Source organism: Histoplasma capsulatum (assembly GCF_000150115.1).
Source record: "Histoplasma capsulatum G186AR genomic scaffold supercont2.4, whole genome shotgun sequence".
NCBI classification, from domain to species: Eukaryota; Fungi; Ascomycota; class Eurotiomycetes; order Onygenales; family Ajellomycetaceae; genus Histoplasma; species Histoplasma capsulatum.
The window spans coordinates 144,952-172,319 of NW_025544804.1; the positions used below are offsets into that span (position 1 = coordinate 144,952).

Genomic DNA, 27,368 nt, shown 5'->3' on the forward strand with positions numbered 1-27,368 from the left:
ACCGACTGTCTGTTAGTAATGTTGGCGCCCTATAGAGAAATACCTCGCACATCGTGATTACAAGAAAAGTATAAAATATTGAGAAAGGAAACTGGAAAAATGAGAAGCGAACATACCGAAATATTTTCCCGCAAATGTGGTAATCTCAGCAAGGTTATTCCGGATTAACTTGAAATAAAGCCAGAGGCTAAAATAACGGGCATAAACTTCCCCAGATCATCTAAGGAACTGGAGTTTATTATTATTACAAAGGACTAGGTGTAAAAACCGTGAACCGTGGCAAGAGGAGGTGGAGTGGGAAAGGAAAGACAGAGCATGGCCAAGAGAAATAAAATAGAAGTTGACGTGACGGTGTCAACGCTTCGATGAGCGCGGTTTCATGGCCCAAGTGAACCTGTTGGAAGACTGCAACCGGGCCATGATTAGAGTTGTAGCGCCGATGAAGTCGAGATGAGGTCTGGAATCGGTGGCAGTTGATGATGCGCCTGGTGCGGCTCATCCGCAGCTACGTCACTGCCCAGAACATCCATGCGTCTCTCTCTACGATAAAATTGCTGCGGCGGAGATAGGCTCAATCCAGCCCGATGATACCTAGGTACTCTCCTCATGCATGAATACATGCTTTTGTACTCAAGCAATTGCTGCTATTGGCATCGTTGTCTGCACCGGCCACCTTCTCTCGGGTTAACCATCATGGCATTTTGCTTGCTGCTTGCCACTCTGGTCAAACATGAAGTGCCAACGTGACTGATTCAGAATGGAATCTGTACATAGGTAGCTATCAACAACCCATCCTACGATTGTTCATCATTGATCCATTGGGTCTGCCTCCTACTTAGCTGGCAGCTGTCACTTTTCAATGGAGAGCAATCGGTGACTAAGCAAATACCCACGTGACATATCAAAAACCGCCAACATCTTAGTTCTTGTTGTCTTGAGGAAGAGGATCTCGATCTGTATGTTCTCCAGACCATTGAGCAGACTGGTGTCCAATTCATTTCCACTCCCATAGCCTTCAGCTTTCGAAGGTTATGGTCTCCAAATATTTGACACCGCAGTCTGGTGAGCTCTGTATGAGATGCTTCATCGACACGGAACTCTCTCGAAATGCATGGATATTCCTACGAGCCCGTCGACAGTATCGTAGCGTCTCAGATCGCTGGCGACCAGGCAACCAGCTTGAGGTGGTCCCCGATAGCCTCGAGGAGACAATACAAAAACATCGATTCGCGAATCGCCAGACGTTCACTATTCGAAAGATACCCGCTCGAAAACATGATAATGAGAGGGAATTTGTTCGCCCAAGGTCGATGCCGACCCGCCAAAAGTCGAATGCACATCTCTCGGTTCCCTCCGTCGCGTTATCGGGACCTCCTACTGACCGAGTGAGGTTGTCCCAAATTCTCAACAGCGATGAAGGTACCAACAATAAATTTGATCTCCACTCCTTTCAAGCACGACGCAACCCTGCAGTCGACCCAACAAGACCAAATATTTCGTGGGCGAAGAATGCACCTTACGGTCCGTCTACCGAACTCCCCTGGCTCAGTTATGCGGAAATGTCCGACGGCGGAGGTATTGCTTGCTTGAGTGAGGAAATTAGAGCCTTTGAAAAATACATGCTGCAAACACCAAGCGAAAGAGATGCTGTTGAAAAAGCCCAACATGATGCCGTCGTATCCCTGCAATCAGGAGAGGCGGACTTTCCCATTCTCATCGGGTCACAGAGAACAGGAATGGCCTTGCCGCACTCCTCTGTCGACCTGTTTGTCTCCATCAAGGATCTTGAGAGGGCGGAAGGTGGCCGGGGTCCAAGTGCCACCAGGCCAAAGATGGTGCAAGCGCGGCTCAAACGCCTACGCGAGATTGCGAGTACACTAAAAGATTCTCGCTCACTTTCCAATGTTATGCTGAAAAGAGATAGAGACCCAACCTTAGCAGCTCTCCACGATGCTACGGGTCTGCAGGTGCAATTCCAATGCGGACCCAGTCCACCGGCTTCCATCGATTTTATTCTCAACTACCGTGCAGAATTTCCAACGCTCCGCGCCTTATTCATGGTCTTGCGAATACTGCTCGAAACGCGTGGCCTGTTTGGTGGAGTTGATGGAGGTGTGCGCCCGTATCTCCTAATTATGATGATTGTTGCGGCTCTCAAGATTCGAGAGGGCAAATACCAGCGCGACAACGTGGGCAGTCAATTGCTTCACGTCCTTGAATTTTATAAAGATACAGCTTTTACCAAATACGGTGTTTCTGTCGAGCCGCCTGGTCTTTTCGACAAAGAGGTAGGCGTAAGTGTGAAGAAGAATGGGAAGTTGATTCCTCACCCATATCTAAGAGGCCAACGTAGCATCAGCAAACGTTCCTCATCATCGCCATGCGAGGGTATGCTGAGCTTGCAAGATCCCTCTGATTTCATGAATGACGTGGGATCCACCTGTCCTGTTATGTCCCAAGTGAAGCAGCTGTTTAAAGCTACATATGATGATCTCAAAGCTCGAATAAAAACCGAGGGAAAGCAGGGTACTGCTCATAATCATCAACAACAGCAACAACAACAACAATGGCAACGGCAACGGCAGGTCAATGTCGTTGAAAATAATGTGAACAAAGTTGACGGAAGCATGCTTAGTGTGGCCCTGGGTGCGAACTACCACGACTTCGAAAGATTTCGAGATCGACTTCTCGTCGTTGCTTCTCCCACAGGACATGTCCGCACTGGCGAAATGGATCACAATTTTGAACTGCTCCCACCCCCACTCGGGGAGGTGAGGTCGCATATGGAAAGTTGGCCCACGGAGGAAAACCAAGAAAAGTGTGTTCCTCCTGGATAGCTTGCTTTCCCGCATCCGTGATTAGGTACACTTATGGCTCCATGATACTAGATTTCCTTCAGACTTACCAACCACAGTTCCCCTTATATCTGAGACTGGCTCTTTGTCTTAGGAAAAATTCCGGCTTGAACAGAGCTCATCTAATGGAATGATGCGTCAAATGTGATGGATAAAAACATAATCGTTAATGCGAAATGTCGCAGCACAGCTCTTGTCAATACTCTCCACTTCCATCAAACTCTTTAGTCCTTCTTCCTCTTTATCTCCATTTGACTTTTCTCTGATCCTCATAATAATAAGTGTAGGTGGCTCTGGTAATTAGATCACATAATCCGGGATCAAAAAGGAAGTATTTTCCTCTCTCCCATACCCCTGCATGACGGATCGACATATCGCCAGAAATCTATGGATCTGTAGGGATGATTGAATAGAGGGGGTTCTAATATCTATGTATACATATGCAAAAAGCCTGACCAAACGCAAATCACTCAGGCTTCAGGGAAGCAACAAAAATAGAGAATGAGAGAAGGAAAAATCTTCAACCTAGTATACAATTCCCATCCATCAACTCTCTAACTTATCCACCCCAATCACTTAATCTAACTCGACGTTCCACCTCTCAATCATTTTCTCCCCACCACGTCCACGCACCCAATTCTCCAACCACCTCCTCTCCACCACCTCCGCCTCTCCATCCTTCAACCCAACCGGAACATCCACCCCACCTCTTTCGTGCACTGCGATCCTGATCTCATCCGCGCTCATCCCCTCAACACCTCCATTCTTCACAATCAACCAATCATCCACCTCAAGGTACCTCATCCACCTCCTTAACCTCGGTCGATAAACCTGATTAACAACCTCCGCCACCACAAACCCCGGCAACAACGAACCACCAGCCAACTCATGGCCGCGACTCAGCCCGAAAACCGCACACGCCCTCAGAACCCCCGCCGTCGACGCATGGTTGATCAGCCCATTAATATCAACCGAAGGCGGTATCGCCGTGGCATTAAGTAGCACATCCAAATTCGCAATGGCGTTTGCCTTCAGGCTAAGCTCCCCACCACTGACACCATCAGCAACGGCAGCGGCAGCGGCAGCCCCATCCACCTCCGCAGCCCTCACAGCCCTCTCCTTCCGCAAACACGCCTTAACACGCTCCTTCTCCACCTGCCTCGGCACCCGGCACGTAAACGGCGTAACCAAGCTGCCGAGCGCCAGCACGACAAACGGCGTCATCTCCCCGCACAGCATCAAGATGAGCGAGAACGGAATTATGCGGCGCACGTCGTACGCCGCGCGGCGGATGAGCTGGAACTCGCCGCGCGAGACTTTCGCCGCATATTCTCCCAGCATGGCGGCGTTGTTGATGTGTTTGACAGCGTAGACGGGCGGGGGTGGGGAGGTGGGGAAGATGAGGGAGAGGCCGAGTCGGCGGCGCAGGGGAAGGGCGGCGCGGTAGTTGTGGTAGACATTTTTGAGGCCGGTTTTGTAGAAGGAGAGGTAGGCTTTGCCGAGGGTGAAGTAGTATTTTGCCTTGTTGGCGGTGGGGTCCTTTGGAGGGAGGGAGAGGGGAGCGGGGAGGGTGGATGTCGATGCGTTGAGGGGGGAGGTTTTTGCGACGGGTGGCAGCGTGGTGGCCGTGGTGGAATCGGAGGTAGTAGGAGGTGGCTTTAGGGGCCCTGGTGTACTGGAGAAATGGGCGCTACCAGCTCCATTGTTGATGAGGAAGGGTACGAGGTATCTGTCTTGTATTCTTTGGCGGTCACGGATGTGTGTTGGGTGTGGTAGGCTATGAGGGGAGCGGAATCCCACAGGTAGGACAGATACAGTAGCACAAAGGCCACGGGTCGAGTTGGCTAACATTGCATGGAAGAAAAGCAAATGGAAAAGGAAAAGAAAAAGAAAAAGAAAGAAACCAAAGAGACAATGGTCATGGACCAAATAGTAGACTGAATGCTTAGGATTTGAATTGTTGAACAAAATCCTGAATCAAAAATTCTGCTTAGTAAGATATGCGGGTTTGATGCCAAGGCCAACAGGATATTTCGTATGAATGAAATCTCATTTTTGAACTATGAAACCTACGAAAAGCAAATAGAAGTCAAATGATCGACTAGGGGCTTCAGGGCGAGGGTGGGCAATTGGACAACCAAATAATAAACTAAACTTTGCTTCTCCAACGAGACGGAAGGCAGAAAAGATATTGCAGAACGGGAGTGAGAGGAGAACTACGCAGGTAACAAGAAATTTGTGGACAAAACAATTGCACGGGAGCCTAAAAGAATTTTAGAAAATTAAGAAGTAATTCGGTCGCCCATGTCATCACCGCCCATCTGTCTCCTTTCACAGCTTACCTCCCCTTCGCTAATGTCAAGTGCATCGCTGCCCTGATAAGCGCAGCTCCCCCCATCCAACAAGACATCATCCGGTCGCCAGAATCATCGTCCGCATATATAACCCGCTAGTCGTTTCCCATCAAGGCACATCCCGGTATATTTGCTCGCCTTTGTTAGACATCCGAAAAGACAAATAACGTACCAAAAAATGCAGAAAGGAGTGGCAAAAGACGAGAGAAATACAAAAGAAGAAATATTCATTAATATCTCAGCTTTCTTAGTTCTCGATTTTCTGCTTTTTCGTATCAGAGAAAAAGAAAGAAAAAGGGAAAGGGAAAAGTTGGAAGAAAAGGTATGAAAAAAGGCAGACAATTAACCAGAAGGGACAAGCATCAAGTCAAGTACATTTGTGAAAGAGTCGAAAAGATAGATCCTTTAATGCTTCTCTGGCTTCTGAGCTTCAAGAGAAAATTCCTGGTCACTGGCGTCGAGTATATCGTATTCTTCATCTGTCAGGAAATCGTCTTCAGTCGAGTGCTCATCATCAAGAGTGAGGCTCTCGACATCATCCGGCAGATTGCGATTCTCAGGAAGTTCACTGGCCGGGAGAACTGTAGGAGAGGCTGATTTGTGGGTACTCGCGGAGGGTGATTCTGTCTCCAGTTTGGGGAATATCATTACGCTCTCAGACTGAGACTCTCCCTGAGAAGCTTCAGCATCACCGGCTTCTGTGCACGGTTCAACACTCGGTTCCGCTGTTTCGACAGAGAGCTGTTTGTTATTTTCGGTCTGCTCTGGAAGTGCCTCCGAATCCTCAACCGAATCTCGGACGTCCACATCACACCAAAGCTTGTGGCCAAAAGCAGCACCGTCAGGTGTCTTGAGACGCCAGTAAGAAATGGCCCGGCCTTCACGATAAGGGGTCTTTAGTTCAATAGTAAAATTAGCAGAGGCAAATGGGGGAACGGGTGTAGTAAGCTCTTGCGTTTCCATCGCGGATTCCAAATTGCTGAGACTCGATGGATGATTGGTGTCGATGTTGAACATGGTATCCCCTCCAACAAAGCGAACTCTGCATCCCTTTGGCCACGGGATGGGGCCTGGATTGTACAGAGTCCACGTTTGCGTGATTGTTTTGTTGGGGCCAAAGCGCGACCCATCAGGAATGGTGTCCCGAACGAAGAGAGCGTGGAGTTTGGAAGGTGTACAACCTGGCTCTGTTCTGATGTTCGTAGTTTCTCCTTGAACGCTTGGCTGTGCGATGTTGGAATCTGTATCACTGACGTTCTCATGGACTGCCTTCTCAGTCTGCACCTGAGTGGCAGCATTTGATTTCGAAGGCGCCACAGTCTCAGTTGAGGTTGATTTCGTACTTGGTCGATCACCAAGTGGAGCAGCACATTCCCCATAGATGCCAGTATCGCTGAAGGTAGTGACTGTGGCATTGCGAACAGGGGTTTTGAACTTGATTAAAGGATGCGTGCGGTTGTGGGTATTGTCAGGATGAGCTTCGCAATTTCCACAGAAATCAGTATCGTGGCAAACGGCACATTTATAACGAACTCCTTTGATATAAGCCGCCTTAGATGTCGCAGAGCAGAGAGGGCCATCACAGATAACGCCACAGTGGATCTGGAGATAACCATGCGGCTCCGGAATAGGAGTATAAAGCGGAGCAAAGCGGTGACCAGGGTGCAATTCGGTGGCGTTCCTGACACACTCTGAACAATAATCCCAGTCCGGACAGTTGAGACACTTATGCCGGACGCCTTTTATAGACTGCATGACATTAGCACAATCAAACTCAGATATCGGGGGTCATGGGAATCAGAAGCTGACCTCGTTGCATCCATCGCAGATTGCAGCGTGGTAACGACCACGTCCAGGCTGGCAAGTCGACATGACAAGACTCTTTGATTGGAACTCGCCATCTACTATAAGGGAGAAAGAATGCCCAGGATGATGACCATGTCTGTCCGCGAGAAGACAAGTGAAGCACAGGTCATAGTCTCCGCAATCCTGGCAGTTAACGAGTTCTTTCTCGTTGAAGCCTTCATTAATAGAAACATCAGCAAAACGCCCAAGTATATCCAACGATCGAGAAAGAATATGTGTAACATACATCTGAAACAAGCATTGCAGGTCCGTTCTCCAGCCTTTGTATCCTCAATTTCTATAGGAGTGGTATGCTCTCTAGTGCTGCTGAGCTCCACTTGAGGTTCTGGCTCGGGGATTTTCCTTGGAGCAATGGTCTCCGTAATGTTGTACTTAATTCTACCGTCGCTGACAGTGCGCTTGATCAACCAATGCCCTTCACCGGGACAGAGGACACCTGCATCGATGCATTTCTGGCACAGATCATAATCACCATCATCACAAATACTGCAATGGTAATGGGCATCGGGAACACCGGTGCCGCAGTGATTACAGTCAATGCAAATTGGGGATGGCGGAACGAAATTAGGGCCACCAGCACACATAACTGCAGGTGCTGACGCAGGATTCGATTTCGCGAGCTCCATGCCTTGCTGAGGTTCTGCCTGAGTAGATATCTTGTTGTCGTCCTCAGCTGGGTTCTCTGCTGGAACGTTCGGGAACATGGAGGCTTTCAAGGGAGGCGGTGCAGGAGCTGCAGAGGTAGAATGATCAACTTGATTGACCAACCCGTCGATGGGGACACGTAGAACCGTGTCGAGGTAGCTGCATCGCTGCTGGGGCTGTTCTTGCTGGACATCTGTGCTTTCGGGAGGTGGGGATGGCAGCCTGTTGTCAGGCTCAGGCTCAGGCTCATGATTTTGAACCCGAGTTACCTTGATTTGAAGCTTCAATTTGGCCTTCGCAGCACGATAGAGTTGCTTGTATACAGAAATATTCTCGCTGTCGAGGACCACATAGGAGCCAGCACTGTCGGAATAACGTTCGAGTGTGATATTGGCGTCATCAGGGATACTTAGAAATTGGCGAATCTGCAGGATTTCGAGTCCAACTTTAGCCATAAATTCAACAAGAGAAAATAAAATCGTCCTCGAGGATCCTAGGAATCCAGGACATGCCCGATACACGTAAATGCAGAACAGAACCATTACCGTTTAGAACGAAATGACAAAGACGAAAGGCGGAGAAAAAGGACCATTTGCATACCTTCTGTGGCAGGGAGTAGGCACCAAGCTCTCGCAAGGGTAGCTTGAAGCGTCGATTGTAGCCCTCGAAGAGGGTTTTGATAGAAATTGGAGTGTCGGGGCCAACAAGAGTAGGCTGAGGAGGTTGGAATGGAGCAGCCATGGTTTATGACCTATGGAGATCGATGAAGCTGGGTGGGAGGTGTTGATGATAGGAACTTCAAATCCGGGGAAAGCTGCTGATGACGGAATGGATAGATCGCCAAGTGACGAAGTAAAACGCAAAAACAACAAACACAGTGGACAAGTGGACCGAACAGGGTCAAGAGGCAGACTACATAAGAAGCAGGGAGAGAGGGTAGATGATGGAGGATGGAGGATGGGAGGTCAGCGAGATGAAGCTGATGGAGGTTGAGGTGAGGTTTGAGGTTTGAGGTTGAGCAAGGCGAGGCCAGCGAGGTGAGGTGAGGTGAGGTGAGGAGTTGCCAGTTGCCTTGCAAGACCCGGCAATTGGCTGCTTGGCGGCAGCTCCATCTTGCAGCAGAGTACGTATTCGGTACGTATTGGTATTTTTGCGTATTCTACTACCCAGTATTACGCGGTCTCGCCCGCCTGGACACCATGCTTCTGCCTGTGTCCGCCCTAGTTTCCATGGCGGTATGGTAAAATACGGTCTCCAGCCAACCAGGAGGCGCTTGCCTCAGCGCTGTATGATATCATTTGTGACCGTGTCCCATCATAGGGAGCGAGCCACCAGGCTCTGGCTGTTCGCAAGCCGGTGCATCCATGGATCCTCACCGCCTACCCAGGTGGATGCGGCGGAAGATTGCTCACATGACGTTGTTCTACGCCGTAAAGTCCACGGGTAGTCACGCCATACAACCCGGTTACACAGATTCGTGACAGGCAGACATCTCTACGAAACTCTCCATGATTAAATGGAATACTCATGTCAAGCGGGGCCACGCTATGCTCTCACTGCTTACGCGGTATGTATCGTACGACACTGCGACCAAGCTTCTCAAACTGCTCATTCAACCAGGCCTCAAGCCTGATTTGAAGTATTTATTCTCGTCAGACCTGTTCGCAGCTCACCCATCTCTCCCAGTGCGGATAATCCTACCTGACTGGGAACAAGAAGATGGGCCGATGAAGGCTCTGGGTCTGGGAACAATTACTAATGACTTGCAATTCTCAGAAGTAACGGGCACAAACAGGAAACGGATCCATCGGGTTCTTTTCCCTCCCCTTTCCGCCTTCCGCCAGGCTCGATAACTGGGCAAAAGGGCTTGAAAAGAATAAACATGTTAGAATCTCATAAATATATACTCTGGATAAAAACCTTTTCCGTCCCGTTTGGCCCCCACAACTCCGAAGCATCATGTTTTTTGAACTCTCTTCTTCCAAATGGTCTCCTGAACGAATTCATCCTGTTTCCCAAGCATCCTCTTATCAGGGACTGTGAATGCCGAACATTCTCGGTGTGTTCTCTTTCAATCCATTCATCTGTACCGCTGAGAAGGGCTAGAGATGGAATTTTCTGCACCCTGAATATCCTTTGGTTATTCTTATTCATCAATGCTTTTTATCCAATCAGTACGTGTAACTAGTAACTATGCGAAGTTGCATGTTAACCTTCCTCTCTGGGTGATCTTGGCCTCAAGCAACATGAGATTGACGCTATCTCCATTGAGCTTTCAAAGATACATCACATAGCATGTATTTCAAAAGATAATCCCCTTCCGTTTGGAGCATTTTCTCTTCAGCTCCCAATCTTTCTATATATCTTGGGTATCACCGAGCTTAAACATCTCAACCATTTAAAATGAAGGAGAAGACTGGTATCAGAAACAAATTTCAACCATTAACGCTAGCACTCTTTCGGCCATCCCAATCCCAACAGCAGCGGTGGCTCTGGTATCGACAGGAAGCACAGCTCCTGTGATCCATCTGGCATGAGGGCCAGCGAAGAAGACTACTGCACCAGCAGCATCCCAACCGCTCCCCCCTGTACCAAGCAAGCTTCTTTTCCGCCTAGCCTCTCAAGCCTCCTCCGTCATCCCTCTCCCATACATCATGGGCGTATACAACATCTATATATATGTCAGCCGGATACCCAAGAATCACAAAACAATAAATGAAAAAAATATATATATAAGGCAAAAGAATAGAAAAACCTTGAAACCCCACTCCAGTCAAATGGAACGTACCCCAGGACAGACACAATTAACCTTAATTCCGTCCACCGCATGATGCGCAGCCATCGCTCTGGTCATATTAACCACCGCCCCTTTATCCATCGGATAGAGCAAATGCGGCATCCCACCCTTCAACCCAGCCACACTTCCCATATTCACAACATCCCCCTTGACTTCTTCCCCTTCATTCCTCCGCGTAGCCGGAACGGCGTACTCGATCATCTCGACGCCCCTGGACGCCCAGTCTAGATTGCGGTCTAGACATATGACGTAGCAACCGTCGTGGGCGAGAAGGGTGGAGATGGTCGCGTCCGTTGCCGATGCTGTCACCAAGGCACAGCAAGTTATGACCAGCCGGCGTTGGTGACGATGGAGGTCTTTGCCGGCTAGAGAGCGTGAAGGTGGGTCTGAAGATATTGTTGTAGTTTCTGCCATAGTTATTTATCCCTGGATACTACCTAGAGAGCAAGTGGAGGCACGGATTGGGACAGAAGTAAAAATGTGCGGAATTGAGCGACGGGTGGTGTGTGCAGGCGCCGCCCAATGTCAATGTTACTAGGTACGTAGCAGCTACCTTGCTGCCTCTAATAAATAAATAATTTCAAGTGTTTCTGAAGGGACTACTCGCATTTCATATTCGATAGTTATTTGAACGTGTCTAGAGGTCAGAATGTGAATCTGAGCTGAACGTTACTCGGCAATGGGCAGTTTATTACATAGCGGAAAGGCAATTTCGGTATTCGGCATAGCATAACCCTTAACAGTGACTAGTGCTAAGTAGTTTCACAGGATATTTACATTCGTACTTGTATGTCATAAATCGGGGAACAGTCATAGAACTTCTTCAGGCAGTCTGGGCTTGAACATGTTATGTATTAACTAATTGGCAGTGATCAGTAAAGTTGCAATGATCAGGGGCTGAATGGGGTTTCGAGGCGGTCTCCTATACCATACACAACCTCGCATTCTTCGTTTTTGCCCAACCCCCACGACTCCATTGACCTCACTCACGCCTCTGCCCCTTCAGACGCAGAAATCCTCGCCCTCTTTTCTGCTCTGTCTCCCTCCGCATCTATCCAGCCGCCATGGTTCGCCCTTGTCTGGCCATTGCCATTCTCTTCCGCTTTCACCCTCCTAACTACCTCCTTCCCGAACTTCACCACACCCCGATTCCTATGTCTCCATGACGCCTCTCCAAAAAAGACACTCCGAAACTCCCGATCTCTCTCAAACCTCCGTCTGGCATCATGGTCAAGAAGCATCATGCCATCGTAGCACTGAGCCCCGCTAGTCTCCATACGACGCTTATTCGCCATAACTTTTCTTTTCCATTTCCGTGCCTGGTCTCCCGTCGTTTTCCAGAGGGAGTATATGTCAGGGCGCCTATAGGTTCTGCTGGACCCTGCTGCACGGCATAGATTGATGAGATCCAGGGAATAGGGTAAGTAATTCTCCCCGCCGGGGAGTTTACGGAGAGTGTTTATTTCGTCCGCCGTGTAGATGTTCAGAGAATTTTCGATAGCTTCACGGATGGAGAGGGTCAGAGCGTAGATGTCCAGCTTGGGGCTGATGACTCCAGAGGAGCAAGGGTCGACGGCTTCCTAATTGCGTGAGAAATTCAGGTTAGATCACTTTTATCTTCTCTTTGCTTCAATCTGCTGGATTATTATTATAGCTCCTATTTTACCGGGGGTAAAAATCCTGCTGTTCCTTCCATGACATAGGCTTTTTTATATGACCGAACATCATCATTAGGGATGCTGTAGGCCAGTCCTAGGAACATGTTAACCAGCCAAGCAATAATACAGTGAGGGGCTGTACTCACCGAAATCTCCGAGATAACAGGATGGGTAAAGCTCATCACTTTCTGGCGGCGGCGTTGTACCTAGGAAAACTGAAACAGCCAATGGATTTTCTTAGCCGGGAGGTATGTTGAGAAAGAAGAACGGATACTTAGGTCTCGCGTCTCAGTGACAGAGAGATGGTATTACTTACTGTTTGCTGGCTTTACGTCCTTGTGTATGATTTCCTCCCAGTCAGGCTTTCGCTGGGGGCCAGCATGGCCATGTGCACAGTATAGTAGAGCAGTCGCAATTTCATGAAACACGTGCCATAGAAACGCTTCGGGGAACAGGAGCCTTAGTCGGTCAGACAAGTGTTAGATGCCTCCATATACCTCTTGAGAAGAAAAGGCAAGAAAGACATTGGCGATAAGGGTCACAACCGGCCAACACAGGAGAAAAAGCTTTCCGACAAAACAAAATGGTAAACTAAAAATGAGATAATGAGAAAACGCTGCCTACTTATATTGCATGTAATGGGTATAAAGTCTAGCTAATGACCCCCCCTCATAATACGCATAAAGGATGCGAAAAGAATGGCCGTGCGCGATCGACTTAAGGGGTTGCGGATTGAGGTCAATCCAATCATACACCCTGACAACATTTGGGCACCCGACGGCGTTCAGTCTCCGTGTTAGGTTTCCCTCCGAACAATAATCATCCCAGAACTCGTCATTCTGGGTGTCCTTGACTGCGAACAAGATAGGGTCCTAGGGCGGGATATTATCTGTCAATCACTCCGTAGAAATTTGCTCCACACGTCAATCATAGTAGGTTCCGTTCTGAGACTTAGACAAACCGCAAAAAGGGAGAGTAAAGTGCAAATATTAGAGGGGGAGAAAGATGGCAAATAAACAAAAAAAGAAGAAGGAATGACGAGAAGCAGGATAAAAAAAGAAAAGAAAACCCACCCTATCACCAAACGGGTACCATTTCCAGCACTGTACATATCCAAACCCGCCTCTTCCCAGCTCCCCCAAATAAATCCACTGATTCTCCTCACTCGCAGGTCCTTGATACTTCCACCGTAGGTCACGCCCGTACTCATCCTCCTCGTACTCGTCAGTATACTCCTCATCCTCCGTCATCTCCACAAAGTTTCTAAGCTGCTTCCTAAGCTCATCCGCGTATTCCCACTCGCTGTCAGGGCCGAGGTCGTCTTTGGCTAATTCCTCCTCGTAATATCTGATGGCATCGGGCCCTGGTATCCCAGCCCATTCATTGCCAGGTTTGTATACCTCTTGGAAGCGGTGGCGGAAGCCGGGTGGGATTTGGCGATGCTGATGCTGACGCTGAGGTTCACCCTTCCTGGTTTGTTGGTTTGGCTGATTGGCTCGCCTTCGCTTGGAGAGCAGGGGAATGAACTGGCATTGTCTTGGAGGGAAGAGGGGGTTAAACTCATCTTTCGAAGTTTTTGGACCACCTCCCATGTCAAATGGAGGCCCCTGGAAAGGCTCCCAGTTCGGATTTTCTGTCACATTCATGTCCTTCCGATTGGACTGTGGATTCTGGCAGATTAAGTCCGGATCAAAACTCGATGGTTTGTTTGGTTCCCTTTCTTCTCTCGATTTGAGTGGCCGTCTAACCTTCGTTGCTTTCCTATCTACTTGGAGAGATTTCGTTTCGGTACTCCCTAGTTATGTGCTGTGAAGAGACGGAGGATGCAAATTGAGCGAGTGCGAGCGGTAGAGTCCTGACATTAACATATTAAATGAAAATAGGCCACATTCTAATATATAGCGGACTATATTTTTTCTTTAAAAAAAAAGTTATTGAGTACAAAAGGGTAACGAGGGCTGTGAGAGGGTAGAATTAAAATAGAAATGCCATTGTTCAATGAAAATGCAACAAAGCTGTTTTTTAATCAAAGAAAACGAATGACAAATGCAGCTAAATCAGGAGTATTCTGGGGCATTCGAGATTGCAAAGAAAGAGACCCCGAAAAAGAAGGTATAAAATGCATTTTGATTGCAGGGGAAAGCAACATAGTACATACACAAGGAAAAAAAATTGTAAACAAGGACATAGATGGGCGTAAGAACTGCGTGGACTGTTATTAACGGAATGGACACACCGAACAGCATTATGCCGCTGCCCCAGCCGCGGAACTTCTCTTAGCACGCTTCGGGGCATCTTCCTTTTTCTTCCTCGAGCGGCCACCACTGCCACCTTTGGGTCGATAGCCTCCATCCTCGTCTCGTTTTCGCTTTCCGCGAGCCCCGCCGCCTGACCCTCCCCCTCCTCCACCACCCAACGGAGTGTCAATCAATATACCATCTTCGTCGTATACATCTTCTTCCTTTCGCGTGTGGGTACTCGCTCGCTTCGAACTACGCGGATTGTTAGAACGGGGAGGAGGCTTTTCGGATGCTGCATCGGCATCTTGCAGAAAGACTTGCGGTTGATGTTTCCTCAACCAATTTATCACGGAAACTGGATTCCGGACAGCAGCTTCTCTATCCCTACTCGCAGCTGAAACTGATTTCCCTGTTGGTCTGGGTTCCCCAGATGTAGCGGCATCAAGCGCTGCGGAATATTCAATTTCATGTTCTGGACTTAGAAAACCAAGATTTGAATCCACTTCGCATTCCATAGCGGGTCGACTCGATGTCGTATGTGGAACCTTTAGTAGCGAAGAATAATGCACCGCGGGAGCGAAGTTCTCACTCTGGAGGAGAGACTCTTCCAGGCGACGGCATTGGTCGGGCTTGATTTCTCCAGCCAACAACCTCGCTTTCGCGACTCGCAGTGCCTCGCGAGCAGTTTCTATATCATAGGACTCTTGTTGGTAGTGCTCAGGATCCGGAGAGCCTACTCTCGGTAACTTGGAGCCTGGAAGGTCAAGGTTATATCGGAGCTTGGGGGGAACACGTATACTGCTGTTGAGTTCTAAGAGTGCTTCGAGGAGTTGACTATAAGTCGAATTGAGTTAGTAGAGCATTCTAACTTTTAAGGGGTTTGATATCGTGGGATCGCGTACTCATTCTGTTCTTTTAGTCGCTTGGAGAGGTCACGAATCCTCAGTTCTTCCTTGAACAAAGCATTGCTTTTTTTCATAGCATGTTCAAAAGTGATCTTTTGCTTCGCATATTTTCTCCTATGTAATACAGTCAGTTGACGCGGGTTAATCTGAACATATGGCGAACTGACTTGAAAGACTTGTACGTGGTCTGCTGTGCTAGAGGCGGCGCATCGGGCAAGCTCCTATCTGGCGAAGGAGAGGCAGGCTCAGGAGACGCCATAGCAAAGGTTGATGTTGTTGCGCAATGGGAGACAGAGAGAGATTAGTTCGACGGAGGGTCAGGTTGAGCGCGGATGTAAAAATAACAATGCTAGAGATGATGCCGGTTGGTGGCTACTTGTCTGGTTTTACCTTCACGCTTGGGAGCCGACGGGTGCTGGAAGCCTGCATGTCAGGTCACTACGGCACACCGTAAAATTTTCTTTACCAAAAAATTTAGAACTTGTAATATACACCTTGTGCGCAATCCATTGCTTGATTATTCTCATTTATCCCCTCATGTATTGAGGATTTCCAAGTAACTGTGAGTGCCTGAACCATAGCCATTATTTTATTGTTGCTGTACATTGTCTACTCTCAACTTTCACGGAATGTCTAGTCCCAAGGAGGCCACTCCCTCAGACTCTCCACCTACGACTCGTAAACGCAAGTTAGACCAAGTCCCAGCTCTCGAAATTGATTTATCTGCACCAGAACCTCCGTCGAAGAAGGCACTTCGAAAAGCAAAAAAGAAGTCAGCAGCATCACAAATCTCTGATCCCTCTGCCCAAACCTCAACAATAAACCCAACTTCAAAACCCCAGGCTGCGGAACAAGCAGAAAAGCCCTCGAAAAGGTCTGATTACGGAGTCTGGGTCGGCAATCTGCCCTTTGTCGTGAAGAAGGACGACATAAGGGCATTCTTTACCAGTTCAGGGACTTTGAAAAGCAGCGATATCACACGGATACACCTGCCAGAAGGTCCAAAGCAAAATGGCAAGGCTCAAAACAAGGGATTCGCCTACGTCGATTTCACCAGCAATGAGGCAATGGAGACCGCAATTGCGATGAGTGAGCAGCTAATTAATGGTCGTCGGGCATTGATTAAGAATGCAAAAAGCTTTGTGGGCAGGCCTGATAAGCCAAATGACGAGGCTACCAGTAATAAGGCTTCCAAACTCTCCGCTCATGCTCCCTCCCGGCGAGTGTTTGTCGGTAATCTTGGGTTTGACGTGACAAAGGAGATTTTGGAAGAGCATTTCAAGCCGTGTGGAGTTATAGAGCATATACAACTTGCGACATTTCAGGATAGTGGCAAGTGCAAGGGCTACGCTTGGATTGAGTTTGAGGGTATTGACGCGGCAGAGGTTGCGATGAGAGGATTTGTCAATGTCCCGGAGAAAGATGAAGATGGCGATGATGATAGTGAGAAGGACATGGATGGCTCAAATGCAGATGCTGCGTCCAGTAGCGAGGAATCGAAGAGCACCCGAACCAAGGAGAAAAAGAAGAAAAAACTAAAGATGAAAAGGGTATGGGTTAATAAAATTATGGGCCGCTCGCTACGGATGGAGTTTGCGGAAGACAAGGCAACCCGGTATAAAAAACGGTTTGGAAAGGATGGGACGTCAAAGGATAAGTTTGGTACGGAGCCGGAAAGAGGTGACGGGCAGGTCGGGGGCAATGACATAGAAGCTCTTGCAATTGAAGAAGTGTCAGAAGGGGATGACAGGTCGTTCCAAAAACCGAAAGCTGGAAAGAGGCAGCGGCCTTCGAAGAAGGGGGAACCAGGCAGCGGGGGTCGGTATGGGCAAGATGTGGTCCACAGGCTTCGTGGAGCTATTGTCGAATCTCAGGGAAAGAAGACGACGTTTGGTTGAGTTTCCCGTTTTGCTTTTGGATACATATCTTTCATCTATCTATGCGCTACATGTCCATCTCAGCATCATGCCACCACATGTAAGGAAGCCTTTCTGTTGCTGCGTGTATATACTAGTATTTCTTTGTAGCAGGATACCGATCCTCCCGGAGTAGATGACATTTTTAGTTAGATAATCAGTCGTCAGATCGACACACGCGAAAAATACAAGCATGCGCCATACCCGCGCTTGACATTTTCGGCTGCTGGCTTTTTCCCTAGGAGAACATGTGCATGATGCAGCAATTGATGCGAACCATGTTCCTAAACATTTGCAACAATGGATTTGCACCACAGAAGCCGGAGAGAAGAAAGGGCTCAACAAGGAACAGGACATGTGCTGGAAATAGGCAAAATTCGTCTCCTTGAAAACCATACAAAGCCCTTTCAGCAGCATAGTACTAGCACTAGTAGCTATCTATCCTTTTTAAGTTCGTTGCTGTCCTTGTTTCCCTCTATTTTTATTTGCCTTTGCCACATTTTCTTCTTGCGATGGTTCAGCCAGGGTTAGGTAAACACCCACGCTAGCTCCATTAGGACTAGTCACCTCCATCGCCAAGCCCGTGATGTTTTTGAGATCAACCTGAGCAAGACCAAGGAGCGCAATAAATGACGACGACGACGACAACGAGAGCGTGAGAGAAGAAAGAGAAGAAGAGAAGACGACGACGACGAAGAATAAGAATATAAGAACAGGAGGAGGAGGAGGAGAAGAAGAAGAGACCCTGACGACGACAACGACGACAACAACAACCACCTCCGCAACAGTTAAACTTTACGTCTTTGCAGTCTCACTGGTTGCCTCTGCTTTTTGCATATCTCGGCCCATCAGCAGACATTCAGCGCCTCTCACCTTCATCAACTACCACCTCTGAACTCCTCTCGCCTCTCAAATCCACACATATCTCCCTCCAACATAGTCAGTGTCTGAGATATCTTTTCCGCCGGGGGAAGCACAAGGATTTGTTTTGGTGACCTTTGACTGTCTCTCCAGATGGCTCCCCATCCCCGAAGTCGTATTGTTAGCCGGAGGAGGACAGAGGACGAAGGCGATGAAAACGGCTCCATGAACGGGGACTTCGAGGACGACTCTCTGAGTGAGGGTACTATTTCACCACACGAGGATGATGATGCCGATGAAGAAGGGAGCGATTTTAGTGAAAAAGACACAGCATCTGGGACGGAGGAACTACCGGCAACAAACGGACGGCCGCAGGTTACTGATCGTCTCGGGAGTGATGATGCTCAACAGGGAGGCAAATCCGCGCCGGCTGTCCGACGACTCTTCGGAGCAACAGTGTCGGATACTGAGGTTATGCTGAACGGGCTGAGGTTGTCCGATGGCGAGGGAGGCGTCGAGGAAATCCATTTTGATGACATGAAGGAAGGGCTGGATAGTTCTATCGCCACCCCGAAATCCGCAAACAACAAGGGGCATAGGGGAGAGACATTTGCGGAGAGAAAGCGGCGTGAACTTGAGAAATACATCAAGGAAAGGGATTCTAATCCAGCCTTCGTACCTACTCGGGGTGGTTTCTTCCTTCATGACAAGCGGAATGCTGATTCCCCGCCAAATGGCTATCGTTCACCACATAATACGAACGGCAATAGCAAACTGAAGACTCGCCCTTATGGTCTCATTGTCGATAGCAACGCTGCAAGGTTAGTATAGCACTTGTTCCTAATATTTAGTATTTTTGCTCTTTGCCGTTGCTTGCATTTATATTGGAATCGGTGACTGATTCTAACCCCTGGTCGTTCAGACGCCCTGCTCCGAAACCGGACGTAACTGTTGGACAGTGGGCGCACGATCTACACGATTCTATTGTTCAAGATACTCGCCCAGTACCATCCACTTCGGCCACCATATCCAATACCACTTCCCTCTCTAATCCCCAGAGACCTGTCCCCACTGCTCCCCGATCATCTCCTCCAAACCGATCCTTCTCCAGCTCTGTCCTGGTAGGCAATGTCCCTGTCATCGTTTTTCTCCCCGGTATGAAGGCGCCTATCCCTTACTCCGCCGTACCTAAGAAACAACACACCCGCCTTCCCCAACATCGGCCGCCTCTTCGTCGTGATAAACCTGTTAGAATATCTTTACCAGGGCAGCCGCCCCGATACATTTTCCCCGCCACAGAGCGGTCATTTATCTTTATACCGAGGGCGCTAAGACCAAATCAGCAATACCGTCAACGAGGCCGTGGTGGCTTCTACGGCGGTGGTGGCAGGAGAACGAGTCTTTACGGAGGGAGCATATATACACCAAGTGTAGCCATGAGCCGCAAATCATCAGTTGGTAGGGTGCCTGATATAGTCCATTCGCCTGCGGGTTCTGTGGTTTCCCGTGTTGGCACTATGCCTGGTGAAGGTGCGAAACCGGTAGTACGACTACCACCTTCAATTAGACCTCCCGTTGGACCCGGTTTTGTTCAACCTTATGGACTTGGCCCGCAAATGCATGCCGCTCATCCCCCTCCATACACGATGCCTCCACCTCCTGAATACCGTGAAAACCAGCCGACACCCAACATCCCGATGCATCAGCCACGACCACAGAAAACGGTTTCTGTTGCGGATATCGAATCCCCGGTTACATACCAATTTAATCCCCCTCAAACGCAACAGGAACAACCATTCCATCATCAAGTTCCACAACCCGTCAACGGAGGTTTCATGCCTGATTCCACCATGTATGCTCTCCATGCACGTCATACCTCACATGTTTCCCAGGCCTCTGCAACCCCTTTATCCCAGATCCCCGAGCGTGCCATCCACGCTCAACCTTTCCAGCCATATCCTTACCAACAACCCCAACCATATTATACGGAACCAGGTTATCAACCTGCGCCTGTATTCTATCCCGCAACAAACCCGGAGTATCCAACCTACAACGCATCCGCTCAGCCTAGCCACCCACCAGTCTATGCCACCCAAGGACAACAAATGCCTTATTCCATGCCCCCTCACCAACCTCCAGCTAGCGACCAAGTGCAAACTCGATCCGGCACAGTTGCGCATGAGTCAAACGGCACGGTATATTACTACGATACTTCACAGTTGGCGGGTCCCACATACCCACAGCAGCCGAACGCACCATATCCTGCGGCATCTCAGAGAGCGCCGCAGGGAGGTGTTGTTGGTATGGGCGGTATGATAACACCACCGGGAACAACCTACTATTATCCTCAACCTCAAAATGGAACGGTATACTATGCATGAAAATCCCTTGGTTCTGCCATGAATATTATACGTCATGTCCTTTTTTTCCGTTTTCTTTCCTCCTTTCTTGTCTTTATGCTCCGCTTTTATTTTCTTCACGCCCACTCCTCCTTCCACTTCTTGCTTCCCCGGTTTCTATTTATCATTTGGCCATTTTCGGGAATCCATTTATCATCAACTATATCTTTTCGCACATTTTTGGCGCCCCTTCTAAAATTTTAGTTTGCTGCTGGTGTCCAGTTGCTTTCTCTTCGCTGGTTGGTTGATTTCCAATGCGAGCTCCTTATTTGTGTCTGCGGTTTAGATTACGTTCCTCATGCATTCTTAGCGGCTTGCTTCTTCCCTTCCGTTTTATTTTATTTTATTTTTTTTTTCATTGTCTTTCAAACTCGGTCAAACCTTTTGTTTTATTATTCTTCCATTTTTATCCCCTTCTTAAGCCATGGCCCTGGGAATTATATATTTTCGACTTATTTTTACGGTATAGCATAGCTTTAGTTGCGCGACCCCATTTTGCCCTTCTTAGCCAGCTTTTGGACTTGCTTCGTCTCAAGCTTCGTCTTCATATGCTGGATTTAGCTGTGTTTCTTCCATCTTTTCTTCCCTAGTTAATCCTTCTTTCAGGCGCCCTGCTTTCCTCATCATTCTCGCTCCCTCCCCGACCGACTGCCCCCCCGATCGAGTAAATGTTTTCCAAAGCATCCCGAACGAAGGAAAAGAAAAAAGAAAAAAAGCCGCCTACTGAGTTAATCTTCTGTCGATTCTATTATGTTCTTTCTTTTTTGCTTTGTCCACTATTCTTATTCACCTACTCCGTTATTCGATGACCTAGCAACTATCATAGCACCCTTACATATCTCCACAGACGCGGATGGTTCCCTGCCTCTCCACGATTTGCCATATTATGTATATTCAAAACTCGACTGGTACTTGATACATCCATTCCCGCTTTCTCCCGGCTTGTGAAACCGCTCTCCCATTTATCTAAGATGCCAAAATCCCGCTTGATATCCCCGTCCGTCCAAAAGCCCATTTGCCTTGATGTTTTGTTCTCCTCTACTCAATGCAATTTCCTCTCTCGTTGCGCCCTGTTTTTCATTTAGGTTGTGTCATGTTTATTTATTCAGTTTGTCGTTTTACTCTGCCACTATTTTCACTTTTCGATATGCGTGACAAGTGTGCTTCGTTTCTAATTCGCTATTCATTTCTACAATGCCTTGTATGTGATTTCCTGACTTTTCTTATCCTCATGTTTCTTTCTTCCTCATTTCACCAGCGTCAAAATTTTTTAGTTTTAAACTTTCAAACTTAGGACGCAAAGCAAAAAGCAAGCAAAAGATATTTGTTTGGTTCTTTTTCATTTTCATTTTTTTCATTTTTGCTTGTTTTTGATCTTTCCCTATCCTGCTTTTCTCCATCCTTCCCCCCCTTCGCTATGTTCATTTGCTTGTTATCATTCTTATCTATTATTTATATATTATCATGGTGGAAATGAAATAAGTAAGCTATGTGCGGCATATCATTTTCCTTTTTATCTTTAGTCTTGATATTTTTCTCTAGTTTTGCTTGTACTCCCCCACTTCGTCGCTTTCTCCCTTCTCATCCCTAGCTACGCCCATAGAGATGTATTTCCGGCGCCCATTTCTATCAATTATCCGGATACTTCAAACGATGGAGATAAGCCTCTTTCATCCGTTTATCGAAATTGCCTTAGTAGCTTCCATAAATTAGACAATTTAAACCGTACGTGCGGAAATAAATATGTTCATGAACTCCGGCCCTTCTCCCTAACCAGGAAGGCTAAAAACAAATAGGATGAACAGAGACTTAGTCTTGTACTTGATAATGAACTAACTATCTATATACGTCTTCTGGGTCCAGAGACTTCTAGCCATCAGTTTATGGGTCGCTGCCACGCGAACTTAAGACTTCAGAAATTAATGCTTCGCCTTACTATATAAAAACATTTTAGTTAATAAATGTATATCATTCGGACGTCTGAGATATGATTTCTCTCTTTTAAACTTACATAGCTACGATGGAATAGGGGGCAATGGAAGTAAGCCTTCAATCACATGATTTGATAGTTGAAGCTTTTGCCGCAAAAAAAAGACCTCCGCAAGTACTCTATCCACCCACGAAAATATCCCAACTTTGATTAGGATCCCTACGTGAGGCTAAGGATCCATTACTACTCGAGCTAGCTCATTGGTGCTGGAAACGACTTATTGGATAAAAAAATATTTCCCCCTCAACCGGGCAAGACGGATAGATCAAGCAAGGAGAAGGAGGACGGAAAATGGCAATTAGCATCCTGCCGCCGTCCATGGAGGAGGAAGCATTCAGCTCCTCAGACGATGAGTCAAGAGATTCTGAAGGCGACATTGATATGTCTGGAGGCCATTCGCGACCTGCAAAGCGTCTCCGCCTCTCCAAGGGCGGAATAGTAACTCCAGGAGAAGTTGTAACGGACGATCCGCAATGGATGCGGTACGCCCCATTTTCTACCTTTCATCACTAGGATCTATTTTATATAATGCCTATTTGGAAACACAAGACGTTGAACTGACGACATACCCATCCAAATCCAGAGGTCACGGCACCTTCACCCGAGCCGCTCACCACCCCCACCACACCACCCCCAACAACCCCGCTACAACCCCGAATACAATCATAGCCACCGTCGCCGGCACCGTTCAAAAAACCAACAAGCTGCTCTCCGTCCAACCGCTCCGAGCCCGCTACACACCCGAAATCGGCGACCTAGTCGTCGGCCGCATCGTCGAAGTGCAATCGCGACGGTGGAAAGTAGACGTCGCGGCCCCCTTGCTCGCCCAGCTCCCGCTATCCGCCATAAACCTCCCCGGCGGCATATTGCGCAAGCGCACGACGGCCGATGAGCTGCAGATCCGCTCCTTTTTCAACGAGGGCGATCTGCTTGTTGCGGAGGTGCAGGCCGTGCATCAGGATGGGGCTGCGTCGTTGCATACACGCTCGTTGAAGTATGGCAAATTGCGCAACGGTGTGTTTTTGGCAGTGGGTGGGATTAGTGTGGCTGGTGGAGTTGTTAGGGGGAGTGGGGTTGTCAGGTCCCGGAGGCAAGTGTGGACGTTCACTGCGTCGCATGGCGCGGGGGAGATTGATGTTATATTGGGTGTTAATGGATATATATGGATTGCGAAACATGTTGGAGATGGGGATCTAGGTGGTACTGCTGCTGGAGATGTGTCTATTACGCGCATGGAGGAGATGGTCAGTAGTGCCATTTACTCGAGCCAGAACGATGAAATCGGGCCTGCAACGAGGAGGGAGATTGCAAGGCTTTGCGGGTGCATTCGGGTGCTTGTAGAAGGGGGAGTTAAGGTTGATGAGGATACGGTTATGAAAGCATATTCTGCGAGTTTGGACATTGAATTGGAGATAGGTGACGAGGAGGAAGATAGAGAAAGGAGGGAGGGAAGGGATTACCTAGGTGGTGAGAATGCGAGGAGAGTTGTGAATGCTGCATTGGGACGATGATAGTTTGCACTTCATCTGACATACAGATCCAATCAAAGCGAAGTCAAGCATATACATATCCAAATGAGAGCATGAGCCCATTTATCTATCCTTCGGGCGTTAATTTTCATTTTTTCCCTTAGTAGTTTATAGAAATCACATTATCCATGTAAAAAAGAAAAAAACAACAGATGGATATCAACTAAGACACGTACACAATGGTATATCAAAAAAAAGAAAGAAAAATCTACGGCTGGATCACCGGACAACAAGCTAGCTACTTGGACAGCTCAATCTGTAGACATCTATTCCGATAAAATGACATGGCGTTCTACAACTTGAACACTGGAACAATTCCCGTCCACTCCCCCCTTGCCCTCTCTTCCCAATACCCATCCTTCCCCGTCCTTATCTTCCAGACTGTCTCATCTTCAGCAGAAGACACACCACCCTCCCCCACAACCTTCACGAACCACCTAGGTCTCCATTGTTCCCCTCTTTCCTCCATCTCCCTCCGCCTTTCTCGCTGCCTTTCCTCCAACTCCGCTTTGAGCTGTTCCGCGCGGTCTACACTGCCCTCCTCCAGCGCGAGCTGGTCCGGCCGTAACCGACTATCCGTAACGGGGACCTTCCCTTTCTCAATATCAGTGATTTCATTCAGCGATGCAGCGAAGGTTGTGTATCCATAATTCTTCGTGGGTTTATCGACAAGCGACCCGGCTGCCCAGATGGTCTTGTTGGTCTCCATACCGTGTTCAGTCAGCTGGAGGGAGGTAGTCCAGGCCCCTTGGAGGCCCAGGGGCAGTTCTTCGCCGTGGGTATCAAAGGCTTTAACGGAAACTTCTTCGCTGCGGCCTGAGAACATGCCGCCAGCTTTGAAGGTGGCGATTGTCTTTTGGCCAGTGGTTTCATTCAGAACGCACATTTGGCCGACGGGTTCAACATATTTTTCACCTGCGATGATGTTACGAAGGAAGCATGTCGCAGGGGACCAGCTGAAATGTTCACCGTTCGAGTGTAGGGTGAGGCGGGCCTTTCCGTCTGTGATTATCTCAGCCGACTTGCCCCAAAATTTCTGCGTGGGTTTGGGCGATTGGGAAAAGCTCCAATCTTTGGAGTCTGCTTGGTAAGCTAGTTGAACGGGCCGGTGGGAGACTTTTTCGGCAATGAAACGGAAGCCACGGTCCTCGCGGATGAGTTCAAAGGTTTCGCCTAGCATGGGATTGAAAGGCTTGCGGATAGCACGTTCCTTGACCCGTCCATTGGAAAGCGGCGAGAGGGCAAATGCCGTGACGTAAATCAGACGTTCCAGGCCATCCGTGGCGCTCGCAGCATTGTCGAGGAGCTGGGAATATTCCAATTGTTCGGCTGCACGCTGAAGGAGGGATAATGGTTCGTTGGCAGATACCGGCATGGAAATAGTCGACAAATCTTTGCCCACGTTCTTGCGAAGAAAGCTTATCAAGCTAGGTGGTGGCATGGTCGGAGGCGGTATTTTGGTTCTCCGTATGACTTTATGATTAAGGGGCAGTGGGCCCAGTGATCTAGGTTTGGCTGGGAATAGAGATGAAGAATTATCCAGTCTGAACGGTTTGCTCATAAAGGTGTCAGCTTCGTCCACCTCGCTACCAGAGAGTGACTCTTCGTCTCCATCAGCAGTCACGGGAGATTCACTCCTTTCATACTCATCGTCACTGTCTCGTTGGATGGTAAGCAGTGGAGAGGCATTTCCATCTGTCGCATCGAAAAATTCCTGTGATGCCTCAGAATCGAAACTTGCGCGGGGTTTGACATGAGAGATTTTGGTTGGAATTTTCTGTTTTTTATCCAGCATGAGGGTAGAAAATTCTGACACAACAAAGTTAAGTTCGCGGAGTATTATCATCAAATCATCATGTACGCTCAGTTCGAGAGCGTTCGTCATTTCACCATGAGATTTAGCGTTCGAAGGACCATTCGCATTGGACGGCGGGATTGCCGTTTGTGAAGGAATATTACGTTTACCAGCTGGATTGGGAGTATTGCTGATATCTCGAGGCTTCAGTTTCCAGAAAGACCGCTTCTCTCTATTTTCTACCACTTCATCCAGACTACTCCCAGTCAGGGATTGGGGGAGTGTAGTAGTAGATGGGCTTTGTGACCGTTCTCGTCGCCCAATAGGGGTTCCCAGATATTTAGGATCTGTATCCTTCGCCAAACGACGCACCATATCTCTTGTATTCGATACTTTCTCAACTAGAGCTTCCACCTCAGCCCATTGTCGGACATCATTCACAACCGTGCTGGAAGACGCTGCCAACTCAGGACGAGGTTTTGGTCTTGATTCCGGTGGCACTCCATCTTGACTTTGCGAAGCTTTCTCCAATGCATGTTTCCACGCTAGGAAGTCAGCGTCAGTAGAGGCGCGGAGGTGCCAGATCTCCACTCCAGAATCAATCGATATTTCTCTGGTCTTTTGATTGGCCGCAATCGCTGCTAGGTTCAAAGGTATGGCGCCGCGGAGGGCTGACGAATTACGATCGTGATAGTACGATAATGTTGAAGAGGTAAAGTCGAGGGAGAAGAAGCGGCGTGCATATCCCTGATGACGCTTCCTTCTTCTCTTCTGGAGAATCCCAGTGTGTACAGTTAATGGAAAGCTTTTCGAAGATTCTGCGCTGTGAGGAGGTATTTTGCTGCTGGCCCAAGCACGACCATGTCGTAACGACTCTGTCGAGTCTGATGCCGTCGGATTTAACGCTGGACTCGGGCGCGGCTGGAGATTCCCAATGACTGTCCCTGCAGCTTGCGAATGGTGAATCTGATGGCCGGAATGTGGAGGAGCATTGGACGGGTAGGTCAGAAGGACAAAAGTTGCGGTTTTGGAGATTTGCTTTGAGAAGGTATTGTCAAATACGAGCGCATAGTTGCCGCCTTCATTTTGGCTAACGTCATAGGTTCCCTGAGAGATTTTGTCCGCTTCGCACTTGCCGATCCACTGGATTTGCTTCAGACCCAAACTTCTAAGTTTCTCTGTGACGACAGACGAAGAACTGGCAGTTTTGCTGTTTTCCTTATTCGGTTCAGTAAATTCGTTGGTAATAGGGTCGGAGGATCCAGAGCTGTTCAGGCTGCTTGCGACATTTCCGGACTGGCCGGGATGTTTGAAGATACCGAAATTCAGCGACTTCTTATGGGGTTGAATGCTCCAGGATATGGTATGTTCAGATTTGACGTTGATCCAACGTACGAGATAAGACTGTATTGGAAACCCATCTGTTAGCGGCAAATTGCCTTTGAGCAGGAGGAGGGCTATTAGGGGTAGGGCTCGCCGGCGAAGGGTATGGTGGGTACTTTGCTATGAATCTCCAACTCCTCCATTCCCGCCATGCCGCCAGATAGTCGATAATATT

At 48.3% G+C, this 27,368-nt stretch overlaps 11 protein-coding genes across 11 annotated transcripts; 5 read left to right on the forward strand and 6 right to left on the reverse strand.

Annotated features, from left to right (window-relative positions):
- Positions 1–1,031: 1,031 nt before the first annotated feature.
- HCBG_03144 (uncharacterized protein) lies at positions 1,032–3,098 on the forward strand (the record flags this gene model as incomplete). Its single annotated transcript, XM_045430193.1, has 1 exon — positions 1,032–3,098. One exon carries the CDS (start codon positions 1,032–1,034, stop codon positions 2,835–2,837), a length of 1,806 nt encoding a protein of 601 aa, XP_045288336.1.
- Positions 3,099–3,258: 160 nt separating this feature from the next.
- HCBG_03145 (uncharacterized protein) lies at positions 3,259–4,706 on the reverse strand (the record flags this gene model as incomplete). The annotated part of the gene is made up of 1 exon (XM_045430194.1): positions 3,259–4,706. The coding sequence occupies one exon, from the start codon at positions 4,704–4,706 to the stop codon at positions 3,432–3,434; it is 1,275 nt and encodes a 424-aa protein (XP_045288337.1).
- Positions 4,707–4,884: 178 nt separating this feature from the next.
- On the reverse strand, positions 4,885–8,461 carry HCBG_03146 (ZZ type zinc finger domain-containing protein; the record flags this gene model as incomplete). The annotated part of the gene is made up of 4 exons (XM_045430195.1): positions 4,885–6,958; positions 7,019–7,230; positions 7,302–8,145; positions 8,321–8,461. The coding sequence occupies 4 exons, from the start codon at positions 8,459–8,461 to the stop codon at positions 5,615–5,617; spliced, it is 2,541 nt and encodes an 846-aa protein (XP_045288338.1).
- A 458-nt stretch (positions 8,462–8,919) lies between these two features.
- Positions 8,920–9,573, forward strand: HCBG_03147 (uncharacterized protein; the record flags this gene model as incomplete). Its single annotated transcript, XM_045430196.1, has 2 exons — positions 8,920–8,955; positions 9,205–9,573. The coding sequence occupies 2 exons, from the start codon at positions 8,920–8,922 to the stop codon at positions 9,571–9,573; spliced, it is 405 nt and encodes a 134-aa protein (XP_045288339.1).
- Positions 9,574–10,340: 767 nt separating this feature from the next.
- HCBG_03148 (short-chain dehydrogenase/reductase SDR) lies at positions 10,341–10,931 on the reverse strand (the record flags this gene model as incomplete). The annotated part of the gene is made up of 2 exons (XM_045430197.1): positions 10,341–10,391; positions 10,509–10,931. 2 exons carry the CDS (start codon positions 10,929–10,931, stop codon positions 10,341–10,343), a joined length of 474 nt encoding a protein of 157 aa, XP_045288340.1.
- A 572-nt stretch (positions 10,932–11,503) lies between these two features.
- Positions 11,504–13,821, reverse strand: HCBG_03149 (uncharacterized protein; the record flags this gene model as incomplete). Its single annotated transcript, XM_045430198.1, has 6 exons — positions 11,504–12,097; positions 12,184–12,269; positions 12,322–12,390; positions 12,492–12,634; positions 12,800–13,047; positions 13,249–13,821. The coding sequence occupies 6 exons, from the start codon at positions 13,819–13,821 to the stop codon at positions 11,504–11,506; spliced, it is 1,713 nt and encodes a 570-aa protein (XP_045288341.1).
- A 393-nt stretch (positions 13,822–14,214) lies between these two features.
- On the reverse strand, positions 14,215–15,663 carry HCBG_03150 (uncharacterized protein; the record flags this gene model as incomplete). Its single annotated transcript, XM_045430199.1, has 3 exons — positions 14,215–15,249; positions 15,318–15,434; positions 15,488–15,663. The coding sequence occupies 3 exons, from the start codon at positions 15,577–15,579 to the stop codon at positions 14,421–14,423; spliced, it is 1,038 nt and encodes a 345-aa protein (XP_045288342.1).
- Positions 15,664–15,949: 286 nt separating this feature from the next.
- HCBG_03151 (nucleolar protein 13) lies at positions 15,950–17,218 on the forward strand (the record flags this gene model as incomplete). Its single annotated transcript, XM_045430200.1, has 1 exon — positions 15,950–17,218. The coding sequence occupies one exon, from the start codon at positions 15,950–15,952 to the stop codon at positions 17,216–17,218; it is 1,269 nt and encodes a 422-aa protein (XP_045288343.1).
- Positions 17,219–17,976: 758 nt separating this feature from the next.
- On the forward strand, positions 17,977–20,478 carry HCBG_03152 (uncharacterized protein; the record flags this gene model as incomplete). Its single annotated transcript, XM_045430201.1, has 2 exons — positions 17,977–18,918; positions 19,020–20,478. 2 exons carry the CDS (start codon positions 18,251–18,253, stop codon positions 20,476–20,478), a joined length of 2,127 nt encoding a protein of 708 aa, XP_045288344.1.
- A 2,185-nt stretch (positions 20,479–22,663) lies between these two features.
- HCBG_03153 (exosome complex exonuclease RRP4) lies at positions 22,664–24,048 on the forward strand (the record flags this gene model as incomplete). The annotated part of the gene is made up of 2 exons (XM_045430202.1): positions 22,664–22,968; positions 23,070–24,048. The coding sequence occupies 2 exons, from the start codon at positions 22,778–22,780 to the stop codon at positions 23,995–23,997; spliced, it is 1,119 nt and encodes a 372-aa protein (XP_045288345.1).
- A 105-nt stretch (positions 24,049–24,153) lies between these two features.
- On the reverse strand, positions 24,154–27,345 carry HCBG_03154 (oxysterol-binding protein; the record flags this gene model as incomplete). Its single annotated transcript, XM_045430203.1, has 2 exons — positions 24,154–27,214; positions 27,310–27,345. 2 exons carry the CDS (start codon positions 27,343–27,345, stop codon positions 24,308–24,310), a joined length of 2,943 nt encoding a protein of 980 aa, XP_045288346.1.
- Positions 27,346–27,368: the final 23 nt, after the last annotated feature.